This window comes from Gigantopelta aegis, chromosome 12, assembly GCF_016097555.1.
Source record: "Gigantopelta aegis isolate Gae_Host chromosome 12, Gae_host_genome, whole genome shotgun sequence".
Classification (NCBI taxonomy): Eukaryota; Metazoa; Mollusca; class Gastropoda; order Neomphalida; family Peltospiridae; genus Gigantopelta; species Gigantopelta aegis.
In genome coordinates this window covers 29,301,860-29,324,325 of record NC_054710.1, presented here as the reverse complement: position 1 = coordinate 29,324,325, position 22,466 = coordinate 29,301,860, and the positions used below count along the sequence as shown (strand labels likewise).

Here is a 22,466-nt window from a genome sequence, read left to right as displayed (position 1 = left end):
AATGGCTGTCCAGTGGACAAGTAAACATGTATAATAAACACTTATCCATTTGTCCTGGCAAGTGACAATCTGCTGGGACAAGCAAAATGTACCTTAATGGCTGTCCAGTGGACAAGTAAACATGTATAATAAACACTTATCTATTTGTCCTGGCAAGTGACAATCTGCTGGGACAAGCAAAATGTACCTTAATGGCTGTCCAGTGGACAAGTAAACATGTATAATAAACACTTATCCATTTGTCTTGGCAAGTGACAATCTGCTGGGACAAGCAAAACGAACCTTAGTGGTTGTCCAGTGGACAAGTAAACATGTATAATAAACACTTATCTATTTGTCCTGGCAAGTGACAATTTGCTGGGACAAGCAAAATGTACCTTAATGGCTGTCCAGTGGACAAGTAAACATGTATAATAAACACTTATCCATTTGTCCTGGCAAGTGACAAACTGCTGGGACAAGCAAAATGTACCTTAATGGCTGTCCAGTGGACAAGTAAACATGTATAATAAACACTTATCTATTTGTCCTGACAAGTGACAATCTGCTGGGACAAGCAAAATGTACCTTAGTGGTTGTCCAGTGGACAAGTAAACATGTATAATAAACACTTATCCATTTGTCCTGACAACTGACAATCTGCTGGGACAAGCAAAACGAACCTTAATGGCTGTCCAGTGGACAAGTAAACATGTATAATAAACACTTATCTATTTGTCCTGGCAAGTGACAATCTACTGGGACAAGCAAAACGAACCTTAATGGCTGTCCAGTGGACAAGTAAACATGTATAATAAACACTTATCCATTTGTCCTGGCAAGTGACAATCTGCTGGGACAAGCAAAACGAACCTTAATGGCTGTCCAGTGGACAAGTAAACATGTATAATAAACACTTATCCATTTGTCCTGGCAAGTGACAATCTACTGGGACAAGCAAAATGTACCTTAGTGGTTGTCCAGTGGACAAGTAAACATGTATAATAAACACTTATCTATTTGTCCTGGCAAGTGACAATCTGCTGGGACAAGCAAAATGTACCTTAATGGCTGTCCACTGGACAAGTAAACATGTATAATAAACACTTATCTATTTGTCCTGACAAGTGACAATCTGCTGGGACAAGCAAAACAGACCTTAGTGGTTGTCCAGTGGACAAGTAAACATGTATAATAAACACTTATCCATTTGTCCTGACAAGTGACAATCTGCTGGGACAAGCAAAATGTACCTTAATGGTTGTCCAGTGGACAAGTAAACATGTATAATAAACACTTATCTATTTGTCCTGGCAAGTGACAATCTGCTGGGACAAGCAAAACAGACCTTAGTGGTTGTCCAGTGGACAAGTAAACATGTATAATAAACACTTATCCATTTGTCCTGGCAAGTGACAAACTGCTGGGACAAGCAAAACAGACCTTAGTGGTTGTCCAGTGGACAAGTAAACATGTATAATGCTGTTTCATTTTGAGCAATCAAACACATTGTCGTTGTTCTTGAATAAAACTAACAACTTATCTGGACAAGTAAAAATATTGATGGACAAGTAGATTTGTAGATGTACAGTAAGACACATTTTTTACTATTATAGCCATTTTTGATAACTGAAATCATACTTTACTTTATTTTATTGTTTAGATTATCGATTTCCGTACATTGAAAGTGTTTTTGGTCATCCTGGTGTTTTTAATATCACAAAATACAGTTATCATATTTAAAAAAATGAAAATGCGTCTGAGAAGTAACAATTATGGAGTTGAGTTTTAGTCTATTTTTAGAGGGTATTTCACCATTTCAAAGTCACAGACTCATGTTTCACTCAATTGTTACTTTATCCAAATGTGTTACAGGTTTGTAGATTAACTAAACTTAGTCTTGATTTTCACGGGTTGAAACTAGGGTCTGACCCTTTAAGATAATGAGAATGGTAGGCTAAATACATTTAGTAAGCATCTTACGAAGTCTTATGTAACGGTAAGCTGCTAATTAAAAATAAAAAAGGGTTCTGCAGAAAAGTAGGAGGGTGGCAAAACATGAAACCTGGTCAGTTTGACCTGCTATAGTCTGGTTTTCTGGCCAAAAAATATCTTTCAACCAAATTTCTTTACACTGACTTTCTGTTACACCCCAAAATAATTTCTTGTGGTTTTCAAGTTTTTTGGCTAATTTGAAAAAAAGAAAGCTAGAGTGAGTCCAAAAGGCATATGCTACAAATATTTCTAGCACCAAAACTGTGCTAATTTTTCATGTATTTATTCTACCAGAATATCATAGAGATTATTACACAAGTTTGTGTGTCGTACTGTTTTTACGAAATGAGTGTCGGGATTCTTATATTGCTCGAGTGAGAGTGAGCGAAATACATAAATCCTGACACGAGTTTCGTAAAATCAGTATGATTCACACGCAAGTGTAATAATTTCTTTATTATCCACATTATCCAAAATATTATTTTTATGAATAACAAGCTAGGACCATGTCCAAATGTTTGAAACATAACTAAAAAGAGATGACAAAATGACGTCATTTTCCGACGTCATTTTTTATAAGCGTTTACACTAGTGAAGCCACATTAAGTTATGACATCGCTTCCCAAAATGACGTCGTTCGATGTGCACGTGAAATCATTATGACACATATGGGTCATACTGGTTATATTTCCCGGAATATCTTGAACTATGTGGGTAATAAAACCACATACATGTATTTGAAAAAATGTGGAGTGTACATCACAGGACAATGTATTTTTTTACACAGCTCGGACGCGGTGCTATTTTCTCCTATTTTGCAGACAATTTAAATACCTTAAAATTGAAGTTTGACTTAATCTGTACCCAAGGGGCGGGACGTAGCCCAGTGGTACAGCGCTTGCTTGATGCGCAGTTGGTTTGGAATCGATCCATGTCGGTAGGCCCATTGGCCTCAGCCAGTGCACCAAGACTGGTACATCAAAGGCTGTGGTATGTACTACCCTGTCTTTGGGATGGTGCATATAAAAGATAACTTGCTGCTAATTGAAAAGAGTAGCCCATGAAGTGGCGACAGTGGGTTTCCTCTCTCAATATCTGTGTGGTCCTTAACCATATGTCCAATGCCATATAACAATAAATAAACTGTGTTGAGTGCGTCGTTAAATAAAACATTTCCTTCTTCTTTTAAAATTGAAGTTTGACTTAATCTGTACTTGATAAAGAGTTTTCCATTTGAAATACATGTAATCACGATTAAAGTTTGTATGTTCTTCACAAAAATAACAAGTTATTTCTGTTTTGTTTTTTTATTCCAATTTCATATTTTATTAGTACATTTTGGCTTACCGTATATCATTTTTTACACCACTAAAAACTTCCCACAAATCTTGTATATAAGTTTCTTACCAATGGTTGAAAGGATAAAGTTTGGTTTGTAATTTTGTGTTTATTTGTTGCAAAATCTATTACAGTAAAGTTATTTTAGAATGAACACAGTTACAACAAACTACCAGTTAAAACGAACTGATTGTGAAGTCCTATATTTTCCCTTGTATAGTATTAATACATTTTAATGTATTGAACTAACTACATACATGTATGTATAGCCAATTAACTTTTAAAACGAACCAATTTGCCTGAACCTCATTTGGATATAAGGACGAATACAAATTAAAAGGAAAGGCCGACTCCGAATTGCAATCTCTCTCTCATTAACTCTCTTGTTCACTCTCTCTCTCTCTCTCTCTCTGTCTCTCTCTCTCTCTCTCTCTCTCTCTCTCTCTCTCTCTCTCTCTCTCTCTCTCTCTCTCTCTCTCTCTCTCTCTCTCTCTCTCTCTCTCTCTCTCTCTCTCTCTCTCTCTCTCTATTGCGTTTCATTTCATTTCAACTTATTTTCGTGCTTATATCCAATTAAGTTTCAAGCAGGCTGTCCTGGGCACACCTCAGCTACCTTGGCTGTCTGTCCAGGACAGTGGGTAATTAGTTATTAGTTGTTAGTGAGAGAGAAGAAGGTGTAGTGGCCTTACACCTATACTCATTGAGTCATTAAAACTTGCTCTGGGTGGGAGCCAGTACCGGGCTGCGAACCCAGTACCTACCAGCCTTATGTCTGATGTCTTAACCACAATAACACCGAGGCCGGTGTTAGTTGTTAGTGGGTAGTGATAGAGAAGAAGGTGTAGTGGTCTTACACCTACCCATTGAGTTGTTAAAACTTGCTCTGGGTGGGAGCCGGTACCGGGCTGAGAACCCAGTACCTACCAGCCTTATATCTGATGGCTTAACGATGACATCACCGAGGCTGGGATTAAAGACAAAACACCTGTTGCAGTTGGAGAGAGAGAGAGAGAGAGAGAAGAAAATTGAAAGATAGGAGGAATTAAAAGGAATGATGGTGAGCTGGACGTAGCCCAGTGGTCAAGTGCTCGCTTGTCTGTCTTGGATCGATTCCCATTAGTGGGCCCATTGGGCTATCACTTGTTCCAGCCAGGGCACCATGACTGGTATATCAAAGGCCATGGTAAGTGCTATCCTGTCTGTGGGATGGTGCATATAAAATATCCCTTACTACTAATGAAAAAATATAACGGATTTCCTCTCTAAGACTACAGGTTAAAATTACCAATATTATTAAATAGTCCGATGATCTCTAAATCTTTCTCTATGGTGTTTTAAGCAAAACAAACTTTCAAAAGAATAAAATGCTCCAAATTATATAAATATTCGACCGAAAGTCAATTCTTTTTATTTCTGGCTTGTAACTTTTTTTTAACTTTAAAAAAAAACTTCTATTAACATTTTTACTAATTGCTATTAATGCCAGAAAGTCTGCCCATTTTTTCACAGTCTACACCCCCCCCCCCCCCCTTTCCAAAGCAGAGTCGGGAGAGTTTCTTGTCTAATTTCAATTTTGACCACCCATCTGATCTAGCGACCAAATTTAATAGTACAATTTTAATATTAATTATATGAGAATGGCCAATCAAAATGTTAAACATTTTACCCCGCAACCACTATTTAATTTCCTGGATGTAAATGGAACACTCAAAATTGTCCTGTCTAAATTTTTCGAGTCCCGTGGTAAAGCCCCTTGATGGCTATCCATCGATCCCCAGGCCCATTAGGTTACGGACCATGCACGAAACTGGTATAGTGGTATATGAGTAAGTGCTATCCTGTCTGTGGGATGGTGCATATAAAATATCCCTTACTACTAATGAAAAAATATAACGGGTTTCCTCTCTAAGACTACAGGTTAAAATTACCAACGACATCCAATAGCCGATGATGAATAAATCATTGTGCTCTAGTGGTGTTGTTAAGCAAAACAAACTTTCAAAAGAATAAAAGGAAAGGGGACAGTGTGATTTAAAAAAAACCCCGAAATGTCAGTCATTGGCATGTCATGAACCTGTATCAAATAAATAACATTTTGACTTGACTGCAGGACATCGTTACGGTAACCAATTAATGCCAGAGAAGTGTGTTTCATGTTTTTCACAGTTACATATAAGTCCTACCACCTGCTGTTCGAACAGATGTCATGAGAGTTTCTTGTGCTTAAAAATATTTGATAACCCAGTGACCTAGCACCAAAAGTAAGTTTCACAAAACTAATCACCAAATAAGATGAAAATGGCCGATTCCAATAGAACATGTTACTTACATTTTACCCCGCAACCACTCTTTCATGGTCCTGAATTTTCTACAATGGAACACTCTAAACACAGGATCCTGTCTAAATCGGAAAACGAGGCGGAACGTAGCCTAGTGGTAAAGCGCTCGCTTGATGCGCGGTCGGTCTAGGATCGATCCCCGTCGGTGGGCCCATTAGGTTATTTCTCGTTCCAGCCAGTGCACCACAACTGGTATATGAAAGGCTGTGGTATGTGCTATCCTGTCTGTGGGATGGTGCATATAAAATATCCCTCACTACTAATGAATTTTTTTTAGCGGGTTTCCTCTCTATGACTGTCACAATGACCATGTGTTTGACATCCAATAGCCGATGATGAATAAATCAATGTGCTCCAGTGGTGTCATTAAACAAACCAAACTTTTTAAATTGGAAAATGTAGAGGGTTTCATTTCTAAGACTATGTCAGAATTACCAAATGTTTGACATCCAATAGTGATGTCATTAAACAAAACGGACTTTGGACACATGTCTAACTTGGGCCAGTTTTGTTTTGCAAGGTGACAGGAGGAGGTTTGGGGAGGGAGTAGAAGAGTAGGGGTTGGGGGGCTCAAACACTCAAACAGACATGCTCAGCCTGATCCAAGAACTAGAAGAGCATGCGAGGGAACTTGGTGGATTGTCTTCCTTGGGGGAGTTAGGTTCAAATGGAGCACTCTAACCGGCCTCGTGGTGAAGCGCTCGCTTGATGCGTGGTCGGTCTAGGATCGATTCCCGTCGGTGGACTCGTTGGGCTATTTCTTAATGTGTGACAAAGACCGTGGTATGTACTATCTTGTTTGTGGGATGGTGCATATAAAAAATCCCTTGCTGCTAATCGAAAAGAGTAGCCCATGAAGTGGCGACAGCGGGTTTCCTCTCTCAATATCTGTGTGGCCCTTAACCATATGCCTGATGCCATATAACTGTAGATAAAATGTGTTGAGTGCATCGTTAAATAAAACATTTCCTTCCTTCTAAGCGGCCTCGGTGGTGCAGTGGTTAAGCCATCAGACATAAGGCTGGTAGCTAGGTACTGGGTTCAAAGCCCTGTACCGGGTCCCACTCAGAGCGTGTTTTATCAACTCAGTGGGTAGGAGTAAGACCACTACACACTCTTTTCTTTTTTTACTAACAACTAACCACTAACCACTAACCCACTGTCCTGGATAGACAGCCCAGATCGATAGCTGAGGTGTGTGTCCAGAATAGTGCTTGAACCTTAATTGGATATAAGCATGAAAATAACTTGAAATGAAATGGAGCGCTCACGTGGTAAAGGCTCCCATTTTTGTAATGAGACAGGCAAATTTTTGCCCGAATTAAAAAAAAAGAAGCCTGAATCTGGATAACAACATTTATTCATATTACCATTACTGCCAAACAGCTATATATAGGGTTGTAAACGATCGAATCGTGGACTACAACTAATTTTGAAGGTAGAATGATGGAAATATGTGACAAAAAGGTATCGGGATTGCGCATTTTGCCCGAATATAGTTTTTCTCCAGCACTAGGCGGGGTGAGGGTGGGGGCAGTTGTCTCCCCCCCCCCCCCCCCCCGCTCCCTAGTCTCGTACACTTTTATGTCTATAGTGGTGGTGTCAAAGAAAACAAAATTAGTTGTTGTTTCTTCTCTTTCAGGTCTTCTGCTGTTGTGTGGTTCTCTAGTCAATGGTCCATATGCACTGATAACGACAGCGGTCAGTGCGGATCTCGGGACACACAAAAGTTTACAGGGAAACTCGCGAGCTCTGGCCACGGTCACCGCCATCATAGATGGAACCGGTAGTATAGGTGAGATCAAAGTGAAATGGGGCGGCAGGCAGGGGTGGGTGGCAGGTAGGGGTGGCAGGCAGGGGTGGCAGGTAATGGCAGCAGGCAGGGGCGGCAGGGGCGAGTGGCAGGTAGAGGAGGGGCAGGTAGGGTCTCCACAAGTACTTGGGTATACTCGGGCATGGGACGAGTCTAACAAGACTCAAGTCGGTTCACATGACTCTAGTTCCGTGCAAGGAAAAACGCTCTTATTTATTTTTTTAAATTTTGTCATTTTGTCCTATGTTTGTCACCGGTTAACATTATACGGCTATCAGAATGTGTGGAATGCAATACAATGGCATGATTTGGCATCCATGTTCAGCACTGGAATTAAGATATATAATACTCTTTTACTTTTAATTCCTTATTATTATTTACTTTATTTACTTAACTTTATTCCTTAGTAGTCTCATTATTATCTAGTGTAAGTGTCAGGTACTCGGGTCTGGTATGAGTTTGACCCTCGAGTACTCGAGTCCAATAATTTGGATTTGTAGAGGCCATGTTATTTTTATACCAAGCAGATGAAATAGAAATTCACCTATTGAAACCACCAAAACATCGCAGGTCTTTTTTCAAGACACAAATGTTTGTACGGTTATCTCATCTGCTATTTAGCTTGTGATTCTGTTACATTTTAATTCAATAAATCTCTAAAATATGTACATTTTTCACATTATACCAATTATATTTTAGTTTTTGTGTAATTTCCTCCAAATGGCACACTATGTATATTTTAGTTTTTGTGTAATTTCCCCCAATTGGCACTCTATATTTTTTATTTTGTGTAATTTCCCCCAATTGGCACTCTATATTTTTTTTTTGTGTAATTTCCTCCAAATGGCACACTATATTTCAGTTTTTGTGCAATTTCCTCCGAATGGCACTCTATATTTTTGTTTTAATGTAATTTCCTCCAAATGGCACTCTATATTTTTGTTTTTGTGTAATTTCCTTCAAATGGCACACTATATTTTTTAGTTTTTGTGTAATTTGCTCAAAATGTCACTATATTTTTGTTTTTATGTAATTTCCTCTAAATGGCACACAATGTTTTTGTTTTTGTGTAATTTCCTCTCCTCCAAATTGCACTTTATATTTTAGTTTTTTGTGTAATTTCCTTCAAATGGCACACTATATTTTAGTTTTTTTTGTGTAATTTCTTCCAAATGGCACTCTATATTTTTGTTTCTGTGTAAATTCCTCTAAATGGCACTCTATATTTTAGTTTTTTGTGTTATTTCCTCCAAATGACACCCTATATTTTTGTGTTTTGTGTAATTTCCTCCAAATGACACTCTATATTTTTGTTCTTGTGTAATTTCCTCCAAATGGCACACTATATTTTAGTTTTTCTGTAATTTCCTCCAAATGGCACTCTATATTTTTGTTTTTCTGTAATTTCCTCCAAATGGCATTCTATATTTTAGATTTTTGTGTAATTTCCTCCAAATGACACCCTATATTTTTGTTTTTTGTGTAATTTCCTCCAAATGGCACTGTATATTTTAGTTTTTGTGTAATTTCCTCCAAATGGCATTCTATATTTTTGTTCTTGTGTAATTTCCTCCAAATGCGACACTATATTTTAGTTTTTGTGTAATTTCCTCCAAATGGCACTCTATATTTTTGTTTTTGTGTAATTTCCTCCAAATGGCACTCTAGATTTATGTTATTATATAATTTCCTCCAAATGACACTATATTTTTGTTTTTGTGTTATTTCCTCCAAATGACACTATATTTTTGTTTTTGTGTAATTTCCTCCAAATGGCACTCTAGATTTATGTTTTTATATAATTTCCTCCAAATGACACTATATTTTTGTTTTTGTGTTATTTCCTCCAAATGACACTATATTTTTGTTTTTATGTAATTTCCTCCAAATGGCACTCTATATTTAGTTTTTTTGTGTAATTTCCTGCAGGCGCTGCACTGGGTCCACTGTTCACAGGGCTGATCTACCCGACGGGTTGGAACAATGTTTTCTGGATGTTGATCGCCGCCGACCTGGCTGCTCTGTTGGTGAGTACGGTCATCGCTTACCGCCGAGACGCACCCATGTTGTCGCTCAATATCAAACCCTGCATGTACCGCACCAGTCCCAGAATCCTTGTTGCCATGGTTTCCGTTTTACTGACATTGTTCATTACTTTTGTTTATTACTTATATGGGGTGTATTCTCAGGTTCATTGATGACAGATTTATATATATATTTTTTTAACTTCTATTTATGTAGGGTTTAAGCTGGAGGCCAAAAATTAATGTATAGTGGTAAAATAATAACATCCTCTTTACATTTTCCCAGGCCTTGGCCATAACCTTTTTCAGTGGTAGCCCACCAGGCTTCCAGGTTATGAAATCTAATAGCCCTCAGTAAAATTGATAGCCCATAATTTTAATAAACTTTTAAAAAAGGAGACATAAAAGCTAAATAATTCATTTTTATTTAAACATTGTTTTAGGATGGCTTTTTAGGTGTTTAAGCATCTTGTTGATGCAGAGTAACTGGAGGTGCAAAAAATATCTATTAGCCCAGCGGACTACCTGGTTTAGATATCTGTTACATGTAGCCCGAGTGAGAAATTGGTAGCCAAAATACCCCAGTGTAACAGCCCAAAATGTACCCCCCGCCAAACTATACCCGGGGTTAAAGTGGGCTAGCCTGTTTTATACCCCTAAACATAGCCTTCATTTTTTTTATTACTAACCTGTAGACAAAATAAATAAATAAATAAATAATATATTAAACACTTTAAAAGAAAAGCAACTATTGCTTTCATAAAAAATAAAACTATCACAGATTAGTCATTTTAGAAGATATTTCGATATTCTCTAGCCCAAAATATATAAATTATGATGGAAAAAAACACCTCTGGACATTGAAATACAGACTAGAGAGGTATATTCTGGGCTAGTCCAGTTTATACCCCAGGTATAGTTTGGTGGGGGTTATATTTTTGGCTATTACACCAGACCACTGCTAAGTTCGAGCCCTGCCTTTTCCTCCTATTCTCCCTCTTTGTTTGTAAATTTGTAAAAAGTTATATATTTTACCTTTTATTTTATCGCTTGTCAAATATTGATATTGGAAACTGTTAGTAGAGACCTTAATGTAGACTAATGTCTGTTGGCTAATCCCTAGACTACTTCTGTTTTTGAACAGCAATAAATATTGTTTTACCCAAAAATCAATATAATTTTGGCGAATTTGAACAGAAAATTTGGTTTAACAGAATTAATAGAATTATTTTTAAAAATAGCTATACACATTCTAAAAGACATACGGTTTTTGAATTAGCTTTATGCCAACATGGAAATGACATTTATCATCCATTAAGGGCTTTTGTAGGAGATAGGCCTATTGCTGGCACTATAATTTGTGATATTTCCTGCGATATTCTCCTTGGAGATATCGCTTCTTTTGTTACTTCACTGTGTAGGTTTCATTGCTAAACCCATCATTAGTGACACGCCACTGCTGTTCTGCTAGTTAATGAGTCTACCGCTGCCAAATATAGTGACATTCAACCCACATTACTGACATTGTTTACAGTTGTCGCAAATGAAAAGAATGATAATGGATGATAAAAAGAATACCCCCTCTTGTCTTGTGATAACATACTTTAGCAGCACGAGTTGATAACAGTATAAAAATCCTCGGCAAGCCGCGAATTTCATACTTTTATCAACTCATGCTGATAAATTATGATATCACAAGACACTCGGGGAGTATCCTCTATATATTTCCCAAATTCAACTTTAAATCGCAGTATGGCAAACGACAGCTTAAACCCTGCTTCTGTTGCGGGCCATTCAATTATTAACATTTTCATTATCGTTTAAACCGTACTTTGTTTTCATACCTCACTCAACTCTCCACTTATACATTAAAAAAGACATATTTTTTATGAATTGTTTATGTTTCTTTAAAAATGTGCAATGGGATATTGACTAGGGTCTCCATGAGTGCTCGAGTACTGGCTCGAGTACCCATACAAAGAGGAGCACTCTCATTTAAAAAAACAAAAACGGCCACGGTGGCGGCGTGGTTAGGCCATTGGTCTACAGGCTGGTAGGTACTGGGTTCGGATCCCAGTCGAGGCATGGGAGTTTTAATCCAGATACCGACTGCAAACCCTGAGTGAGTGCTCCGCAAGGCTCATTGGGTAGGTGTAAACCACTTTCAACCGACCAGTGATCCATAACTGGTTCAACAAAGGCCATGGTTTGTGCTATCCTGCCTGTGGGAAGCGCAAATAAAAGATCCCTTGCTGCCTGTCGTAAAAGAGTAGCCTATGTGGCGACAGTGGGTTTCCTCTAAAAAAACAGTGTTAGAATGACCATATGTTTGACGTCCAATAGCCGATGATAAGATAAAAAAAAAAAATCAATGTGCTCTAGTGGCGTCATTAAATGAAACAAACTTTACTTTATCTCATTTAAAAAAAAAAATTAACGTCAGTTTGCAATATGCTTGCCAGTGGTTACATTATAGGGCTATGAGACATGGGGGGTGGGGGGGGGGGGGGGGGGGGGAACAAAAATTCGACTGTGTGGAATGCAATACAATGTCATGATTTGGCATCCATGTTCATTGCTGGAATTAAGATGCATAATGCTGTTTTACTTTATCCTTAGTCTCATTATCATCCAGTTTGACCCTCGAGTACTTGAGTCCAATATTGTGGACTTGTGGAGGCCCTAATATTGACACCCCCTTACCCCATGCATGATGTGGTTTTTTGTTACATGTACATGTATATATATGTGCTCGTGAAAATGTTAATATTCGTAAACATTCCATTATAACATCGTGTTTACTACTTTTTACCACAAATGTAGGCTGTTCAGCCATAAGACCACCCAATTTTAATTTTATAAAATTGGATTTAAAACTCTTTTCTTTCCTTTTTTCTTCTGTAACTCGATCCACCTTTTTTGTTTATAGAGGGTCGATTGGAAGTTTATTGAAAGAACTTTGTCCTCATGACCCAATTAATGTTATTTCTGTTAAAGGGACATTCCTGATTTTGCTGCAATTTTAAAATGTTATCGACTAAAAGAGACTTTTTAACGATTGTAATTACATATCAAATATTTTTTTTTGCATAAAATATTAGTGGCTGTATATTAAACGTGTTTCTGATTGTTCTGATATTTGTACTAGGTTAAATTTCATTTTATTTCCTAAATCCAGTTTGGGCTTCTTACAAATATTAAGATGACCAAAAACACATAAATATACAAACACTGATATTCTAAACAAGAAAATATATTTAATATGCAAGTTTAATTATAGAAATATTTTATTAGTCGGAAACATCTTACAATGCAGCAAACTCAGGAATGTCCCTTTAAAACTAGGTTTTGTGCTTTAAATATAGTACTTTCTACATGAATATCAGAATCTCAAAATGTATTTCTGTTTGAAAATCATGTACAAAGTTAATGTTTTTCACAGCTCAAAGTTAAGAATTTGATACCTATGGCAATTTTGAAATGTTTATGTTGTAGGTAATTTTGAGACTATACATAGCAGTTTGAAGCCAGTAACCCTTGCAACAAATATAAGGTGTATCTCTTTTTCTTTATGTACACGTAGAAGCAAACCCTAACCCCTACCCCTACCCCATTCACAACACATTTACATCAATGTTATCATCTGAACTGGAGGAACAGTTACAGTTAATATTTTCCCACACAATCGATTATGGATTTTTATCATTAATCATCACATCGGTAGATCTAAACCGATCAATTTCTTTATATTATAATCGATCATTGGAACATATCACAATTTTTTGCAACCTGTAAATAGATTATGCAGATTTTCAGTTCTCAGAATGTAGATATTGTGACATGATACTGAAAAAAAAGTGCTATGTAATGTAGTAAAACAAGGACCCCCCACCCCCCCCCCCCATCCCCCAGATTAATTGAAAAGCTGATATAAATGTGAATTGTGTATCAGTCTTGATTTTGCTTATACTATTTAATTTGTAGTTTAACCCAGGGCTTCTAGATTATGGTAGCCTCACTCCCGTGGCTAGTGATGTTCAATGTAGGGCTAGTAAATAACTACTATTACCATGCCCTACGGCTAGTGAAATTTTTTTGTGTCAAATGTTGCAGTTAAGTCTATTCTGTAAATATGAATATACTGACCCCACTCCAACCTCCAATTTTAGTGTTTTTAAGCTATATATCTCCCTCTTTAGGTGACATATCTGATTATTACTATTATTTAGTAAAATTGATTTAACTTAAAATAAAGTAGGGCTAGTGAATTTTTAGTCGTGGTCTAGTAAATTTTTTTAAATTGCTGTTCCCATGACTAGTGGATTTAAAAAGAATTCTAGAAGACCTGTTACCAAAAAAACAAAACACTTACATGTAGCTGTTGCACCGATGGACATTTCCGTATTCCATAGCTGCCATATGAATTCAGGGACTAATTTATTGATGGCAGTTTTTTTTACCTCTTGGTAAAAATTATTGTCCCAGGTTGAGGGGATAATTTTTGCTTTTTAAGTTACCAGTATGTTTGTTTGTTGCAAAAGTGACTGGTATATATTTACTGTTAGCATTTTGCTTACACCAAAAACATTTAAAAATTGTTGTAGGTAATCAGTTCTATAATTTGATTCCTGCCATTGTCGGAAAAAATATATAACTGTACAGTAAAACCCCTCTAAACCGGACACCCTTGAGACCAAGAAAAATGTCCAATATTTAGAGGGATCTGGTTTAGAGAGTTTAAGTTCTATACTAATTTTAAACGAGGGCCTCTGTAAAATGTCTGGTTTTGGGGGAATTCCAGTTTACAGAGAGTCTGGCTTTGCGAAGTTTCTCTGTACACTATAAAATGTCAGTTTTTACAGAGAGTCTGGCTTTGCGAGGTTTCTCTGTACACTATAAAATGTCCGGTTTTGGGGGAATTCCAGTTTACAGAGAGTCTGGCTTTGCGAGGTTTCTCTGTACACTGTAAAATGTCCGGTTTTGGGGGAATTCCAGTTTACAGAGAGTCTGGCTTTGCGAGGTTTCTCTGTACACTGTAAAATGTCCGGTTTTGGGGGAATTCCAGTTTACAGAGAGTCTGGCTTTGCGAGGTTTCTCTGTACACTGTAAAATGTCCGGTTTTGGGGGAATTCCAGTTTACAGAGAGTCTGGCTTTGCGAGGTTTCTCTGTACACTGTAAAATGTCCGGTTTTGGGGGAATTCCAGTTTACAGAGAGTCTGGCTTTGCGAGGTTTCTCTGTACACTATAAAATGCCCGGTTCATTTGCATCTAAGCCACAAATCTAAAGTATGCCGTAACTTAGGAAACTGAACTCGTTAACACCGTGAGTTCATTCATAGTTCATTCGAACATCTGCAGCTTTAAACTTTATTAAAAACCATGTGTTGATCATATTTTTCTGTACGTGAGATACTAATTAGAAATACAGGGCCAAAGTATGCTTTTCTTGGACGCAGGTGTTTTAAGTGTTGTAAATATGCATAGTTACCAGCTGGTAAGACTTAAATAGGCTTTGAAAATGTGGCCCACTTTTTCTTGTACATATATATCATTAAATTTGTTTTCCAAATGTATTGTGAAATTTTAGTTTTGTTTAATGTATTGTGAAATATTTCGACTATGCATTCGTTATTTATATATTTTAATATATTGTAAGATATCTACATGTACTGATTTTAAAAAATACATATATATTTATATTGTTTGTTATATTTAACTTTTTTTATTATGGTTATTGTGTATTCAGGGCCCAATTTCACAAAACATCGTAAGCCTAGTTTTGCACGTAAATATATATCTACCACTAAACCACAATTTTTATTACTATTATGGTACAACAAATATAGTTAGACTACACATATTACACTTTCTTTTGTCCTTAAAATGCTCCATCTTCTGTAATGATGTCAATTTCTTCGTGAAATGGATGCCAAATACTTGTAAATGTATGCCTGGTATAACTATGGTATACCATAGGCATGATATCTGGAGTTTTGCAGGTGGGGTTGGGTTACATACTGTAGTGGGGGAGGCTCAACATTTTGGGGTGGAGATTTCAGTATTTACACTCACATATTGCACAAGTTATATATTTATATAATGGTAATGAAGGGACAGGATGTAGTCCAGAGGTAAAGTGCTCACCTGATGCGCGGTCGGTCTGGGATCGATCCCCGTCAGTGGGCCCATTGGCTATTTCTCGTTTCAGCCAGTGCACCACAACTGGTATATAAAAAGGCTGTGGTTTCTGCTCTCCTGTCTGTGGGATGGTGCATATAAAAGATCCCTTGCTACTAATGGAAAAATGTAGTGGGTTTCCTCTCTCTACGAGTATATGTAAAAATTACCAAATGTTTGACATCCAATAGCTGATGATTAATAAATCAATGTGCTCCAGTGATGTCGTTAAACAAAACAAACAAACAGTGAACCCTTTAGACTATTTCTCATTCCAGCCAGTGCACCACAACTGGTATCTCAAAATGCTCTGGTATGTGCTATCCTGTGTGTGGGATGGTGCATACAAAAGATCCCTTGCTGCAAATGAAAAGATGTAGCGCCTTTCCTCTCTCTAATAGTATATGTCAAAATTACCAAATATTTGACATCCAATAGCCGATGATTAAGAAATCATTGTGCTCCAGTGTTGTCGTTAAACAAAACAAACTTTAACTTTAAAGGAAAATCGAATTGTTTTCGAGAAATTATTTTTGGTCATAAATTGTAAAGATTATATATCAATTTGCATAATTGTGTTTTTTGTCATCTTTGTCAAATATCGCTGCAGTTATGTAATACTAAACATTTTTTAGTTGGTATGAGACCATATTATTTTATTCACAGGAAAATTTTTCTGTGAGTTTAAATAGTGTTTTTCCATTACACGGCAATGGAAGAGACAACCATGTGATATTTATTGTGTCTTCACATTGTCGAATACGCCTTTTGAGAGGTCATGACCTCTGATCGGGTGATCAACTGTGTCACACAGGACAACTCCACATAGATTTTTATGCAAAAAATGCATGGTTCTTTCCATTCGTATTTTCATATCAGAAAAATACTTGCTGTCAGTTCTTATAAATAATGTTGGCAGCATAATTTAACAAAATATATATTTTAATAATATTTTTTAGCCTTGAATATGTTTATAACATTGTTTTTGTGAACGTCATTGATCGATGTGTGATGTACATGTAGGAATGCAAAATTTCATTGATAAGAAGCTAAATGAACAATTGAAAACAAACTTGTTTTAATATTAACGATCTCACTTAGACTCATCTATTATTCGATCTCTGTCCTACACAGGGGGCAGGACGTACCCCGGTGGTAAAGCACCCACTTGATGCATGGTCGGTCTGGGATCGATCCCCGTCAGTGAGTCCATTGGGTTATTTCTCGTTCCAGCCAGTGCACCATGACTGCTATATCAAAGGCCGTGGTATGTGCTATATCCTGTCTGTGGGATGGTGCATATAAAAGATCCCTTGCTACTAATGAAAAAATGTAGCGGGTTTCCTCTCTATGACTGTGTAAAAAATAACCATATGTTTGACATCCAATAGCCGATGATTACTACATCAATGTGCTCTAGTGGTGTCGTTAATCAAAACAAACTTCTGTCCTACACATGTGTAACTGCAAACATTTACAATGCTTAAAAGGACAGACCTAGTTTTTACACAGGAAGACACTAAGTTTTATTACTTTACAGTCCTGGGCCCCGTTCGAAGCGATCTTAGCCCTAAGATCAACTTAAGTGCATAGGGTAGCTATGTGCTTAAGGCAATCTTAGGGCTAAGATCGCTTTGTGGAGCAGGGCCCTGTAACACTTCTGGATAGAAACGAGTGAAACAAGAGTCTGTTTTGAAGTTTTACAGTAGTTTGCTTTACCTAGAAATGCATATATAATATGTAATGGACAAAAGTGTTTTATTGTTCATTTTTTGATTGTGTAAACATTATTTTGCAAACTGTTACATACATGATGTACAATGTACTAGTATGTGTACTAATATATTACAAATGTATTATATAACACAAAGATATTTAATATATTCAAACCCTGTAATTGCCCACGGCAATCGGCAATGCCGTGTAGTTTTTAATTCTCTATGGCACTTTTTTGCCTTGGATTATATGTATATTCAGGGTGTTTTTTTAATGGCATATTGTTGTTGGGGTTTTTTTTTTGACATGAACATTTTCTTCATTGCAGAGTTTATTATACGAGCTTGTGTGTCGTACTGATTTTACGAAAGTAGTGTCTGCATTCTTGTATTGCCTGAGCGAGAACAAGGGTAATACATGAATCCTGACATGAGTTTCATAAAATCAGTACGATTCACACGCGAGTGTAACAATTTCTTTGTTTTCTATATTATTTCTATTATTATAAAGGGCTCGAAACAGGGCTTCTGGAATTTTATAAAAATCAACTAGCCATAGGATCAGTTATTTTAAAAATATACTAACCATGATTAAAAATTCACTAGCCCTACTTTAAATAAATACAGTTTTACTAATACATGTACCGTATTTTCCGGCTTATTACACGCACTGGTGTATAAACCGCACCCCTTGTTTTTTAGACCAAGTTCCGACCTTTGTTCGTACATAAACCGCACCTTTAAATAAGCCGCATTTAAAATAAAGCCACAATCTTAATTACAGTTAATTATTGTTTGTATTTAATATAATAAAGAGATCCATTCTCCCTTAAATTCAAACAATAAATAATTGTTGATTGTGTTGCTTTCAGTTTCATTTCACCTAATGGGAAAGTTTCGTAAACAAAACACCGTTGACAAATTAACCCCGCTATTTTTATGAAAATATGAACAAGAACTTGATAATGCTAATTTCGTAATCTTGCATTAGTTGCAAAGAAAAAAACAACAACATGATAATATTTTATTTGTCCCAGTATGATTACAAAGCGTGAACCCTCAAAAAAGAGGCACAAGTGAAAATTACTAGTAGATCGACTTCCTCGATTGCAAAACACACGTTTCTCTCTAATCTAACTAGCGTGCCGTGTGCAAAAATTACATATTCAAATGAGGTCCGGTCAAGCTGGAGTGGCAGTGAACCGAAACTAAGCACAGTCCTATCGATCGTTTACAGTTTCGACATTGTTTTATAACTTTTAAACGACGGCCTTTAAAATATATATTTGACGAGAATTATATATGTATAATTACATGTAATATAACGAAATACATTACAACAATGTTATGCTCTGTATAAATTAGCGGGCTAATTAGATTGGAAATGTCGACATTTAATACAAACATTACAGGTACTCCGATTATGTGATTTTAATTCGCAAGCTTCGTACTAAACTTAAATTTTGATATATTAATTAAAAACATTTCAAACAGGTTAGAAACAGTGGCGTTAAAGATATCAAGAAACTGTTTTGATGTCCTTGTTCAGGTCCGGCTTTTGCAAGTGGCCATAAATGGCCATGACATTGTAATTGTATCACGTGACATTGTTCAGGCTGTCACTGGCTTTTTATCTGCAATATTGAACATGCAAGTTGGGTGTGTTTACTACAAAGTATAACAACACTACTTTGTATAATATGAGGAAAGTTACTTCATTTTAGAACATCTGACAAACACATCTGATGCACTACTAACAATAAATGTTACAGAAATCAAACTAAGAAAGTTCGCGGACGAGTCCATTTTTGAAACTGTAAGTATAACAATACACAAGTGATGTATTGTTTCTATCCTGACTAGACTATTAATAAAGAGCCATTCCATTGTAATACTTCAGTCCCAGTCATTTAGTATGCTATATTATTATTATGAGAATGAAAAAAAAGAAGTTCTGGTTTATATGCACAGCGGTTACTGTAAAATTCATAAATAAAGCGCACCATTTTATAAAGCGCACCTTGCAATTCACAGTAAAAAAGTAGCGGCTTATATGCCGAAAAATACGGTAGTAATAATCAGATATATCACCTAAAGAGGGAGATAGAGCTTAAAATCTTAGATTGGGGTAGGAAGAGGGGTCAGGATATTCATATTTACAAAATAAGACTTAAATGCAGCATTTGACAAGGTATTTGTTTCACTAGTCATCGGGCTAGTTATAGTAGTTATTTACTAGCCCAACATTAAATATCACTAGCCATGGGAGTGGGGCTACCATAATCTAGAAGCTTTAAACGAAACGGCCTGTGGCCAGGTTGCAATGTCCTGTTTTGGCAACTTAAGTATTAAAAAATAATGGTGTTAGTTGCCCAAATAATCTTCTTTAGAACTATAACACATGAGCTACTATTAAAGGGACATTCCTGAGTTTGCTGCAATTTTTAAGATGTTATCGACTAACAGAGACTTTTTAACAATTATAATTACATATCAAATATATTTTTCTGCATAAAATATTAGTGGCTGTATATTAAAGTGTTTATGATCGTTCTAATATTTGTACTAGGTTAAATTTCATTTTATTTCCTAAAATATATTTTTTTCGTACGTACGAAATTATTTGAAGACAAAATCCAGTTTGGACCTCTACAAATATTAAGATGATCAGAAACACATTGAATATACAGATACTGATATTCTAAACAAGAAAATATATTTAACATGTAAGTTTAATGGTAGAAATATTTTATTAGTTGGAAACATCTTACAATGCAGCAAACTCAGGAATGTCCCTTTAATATTTGTATTCCACATTAAAATCCTGCTCATGCGTTGCTTACCATAATTTGCCAACATGCATTATTATTTTTTGGGGCTACCATATTTGTAGGTGAGTTTCAAACCCTGATTATAATTTGTAAATAACAAGAACCGTGTTGAAACATTTCAAATGTAGCTAGTAGATGACAACATGACATCATTTTGGTAAGCCAAGACTGGGGAAGTCATGTCATGCTATGACATCGCTTTCTAAAATTACATCATTCGTTGGACACATAATTACAATAAGTCTTGTTATTACACATAGTCACATGTTCTTCATATGGTTTTTATTTACACGATTATGTTGAACCATGTGGATAATAACACTTGTTATTACACATGCTTTGTATGGTTTTTATTAACTCAGTTTTGTTGAACCATGTGGATAATAACACTTGTAATTATTACACATGTGCTTCATATGGTTTATATTAACTCGGTTTTGTTGAACCATGTGGATAATAACACTTGTAATTACACATGTGCTTTGTATTTTTTATATTAACTCAGTTTTGTTGTGGATAATAACACTTGTTATTACACATGCTTTGTATGGTTTTTATTAACTCAGTTTTGTTGAACCATGTGGATAATAACACTTGCTATTACACATGTGCTTCATATGGTTTTTATTAAGTCAGTTTTGTTGAACCATGTGGATAATAACACTTGTTATTACACATGTGCTTTGTATGGTTTATATTAACTCTGTTTTGTTGAACCATGTGGATAATAACACTTGTTATTACACATGCTTTGTATGGTTTATGTTAACTCTGTTTTGTTGAATCATGTGGATAATAACACTTGTTATTACACATTTGCTTCATATGGTTTTTATTAACTCAGTTTTGTTGAACCATGTGGATAATAACACTTGTTATTACACATGTGCTTCATATGGTGTTTATTAACTCGGTTTTGTTGAACCATGTGGATAATAACACTTGTTATTATACATGTGCTTCATATGGTGTTTATTAACTCGGTTTTGTTGAACCATGTGGATAATGAAAATGAATCGGGCTTTAATATTAACATGTTGAACAGGGGGTACTTTTAATGTTCTTTTGACAATGGCGTAGGGAGGTGCCAAGAGGGGGGGGGGGGCACACACACACATATATATATATATATATAAATATAAATACATGTATATATACTACTCAAAAGAATTTAAGGGTCAAAAATTTATAACCAAATAAGTTTCAGAGTGTATTAGATTGATGATGTAAACTACACCAAATTTTTTATTTATTGTTCCATATTTACAAAAACCCACAAATAAACGTCACTGTATACAAGAAAGTCACATGACATGCTGTCAAAGTTGAAGGTTGTCAAACATGGATTTTACACATTAGAACATTCGTTTAATAGTGTGTGAATCCACCCCTGGCGCGAATACACTCAACACATCGTTGCCTCATGCTGTTGATCAGACGTCTGAAGAACTCTTGGGGAATGGCCTGCCACTCTGCCATAAGAAGTTGACCCAGATCATGAAGGTTGGCCGGAGGGGCATGGTTATCCCGAACTCTCCTGCCTAATTCGTCCCAGGCGTACTCTATTGGGGCCAAGTCAGGCGAATATGCTGGCCAATCCATCCTGGCGATACCTTGTTGTCCGAGAAAGTCCGTTACCACCCTGGCGCGGTGGGGTCTGGCATTGTCATCCTGCAGAACTGCCCCGCCGCCAATCTGCTGAAGGCCTGGGAGAACCAACGGCCGGATAATCTCATTCTGATAGCGGATTCCATTCAGATTGCCATCCACCACATAGAGGGGGGTCTTGTGGTGGATAGAGATGCCACCCCACACCATGACGCTGCCACCACCGAACCGGTGACGTTATCTAACGTTAACGTCAGAGAAGTGCTCCCCAGAACGTCTGTAGACATGAATCCGACCGTCGTTGAACTGGAGACTAAACCTGGACTCGTCAGTGAACATCACTTGACCCCACTGAACATGTTGCCACCGCAGATAAAGCGTGCACCAGTGACGTCTGGCCATTCTGTGACGTGGTAGGAGTGGTGGTCGAACAGCCTGGCGACGGCAGCGTAGATTATTGGCTTTCAGACGATTGCGTATGGTTTGATCAGACACTCGAGTTCCAGTCGCAGTCCGCAAATTGTCACGTAATCGGCGTGCAGTGGTTGTGCGTTGATGTAGAGCCATATTGGTGATGTAGCAGTCATCTCTATTTGTAGTGCTTCGGGGTCTTCCCAAACGTGGACGATTTCGAACAGAATTCGTT

At 36.7% G+C, this 22,466-nt stretch overlaps 1 protein-coding gene across 2 annotated transcripts in view; it reads left to right on the top strand.

Moving 5' to 3' along the window:
* Positions 1-22,466, top strand: part of LOC121386443 (glucose-6-phosphate exchanger SLC37A2-like) — a 113,246-nt gene that overhangs the window by 69,576 nt on the left and 21,204 nt on the right. The window contains exons 15-16 of one of the 2 annotated variants that reach the window (XM_041517343.1): positions 7,294-7,446; positions 9,394-9,491. In XM_041517343.1, coding sequence (XP_041373277.1) covers positions 7,294-7,446; positions 9,394-9,491 — 251 coding nt within the window. Of the gene's footprint in view, positions 1-7,293; positions 7,447-9,393; positions 9,715-22,466 lie in introns of those variants that run through there. The other variant, XM_041517341.1, reaches the window with a different exon arrangement.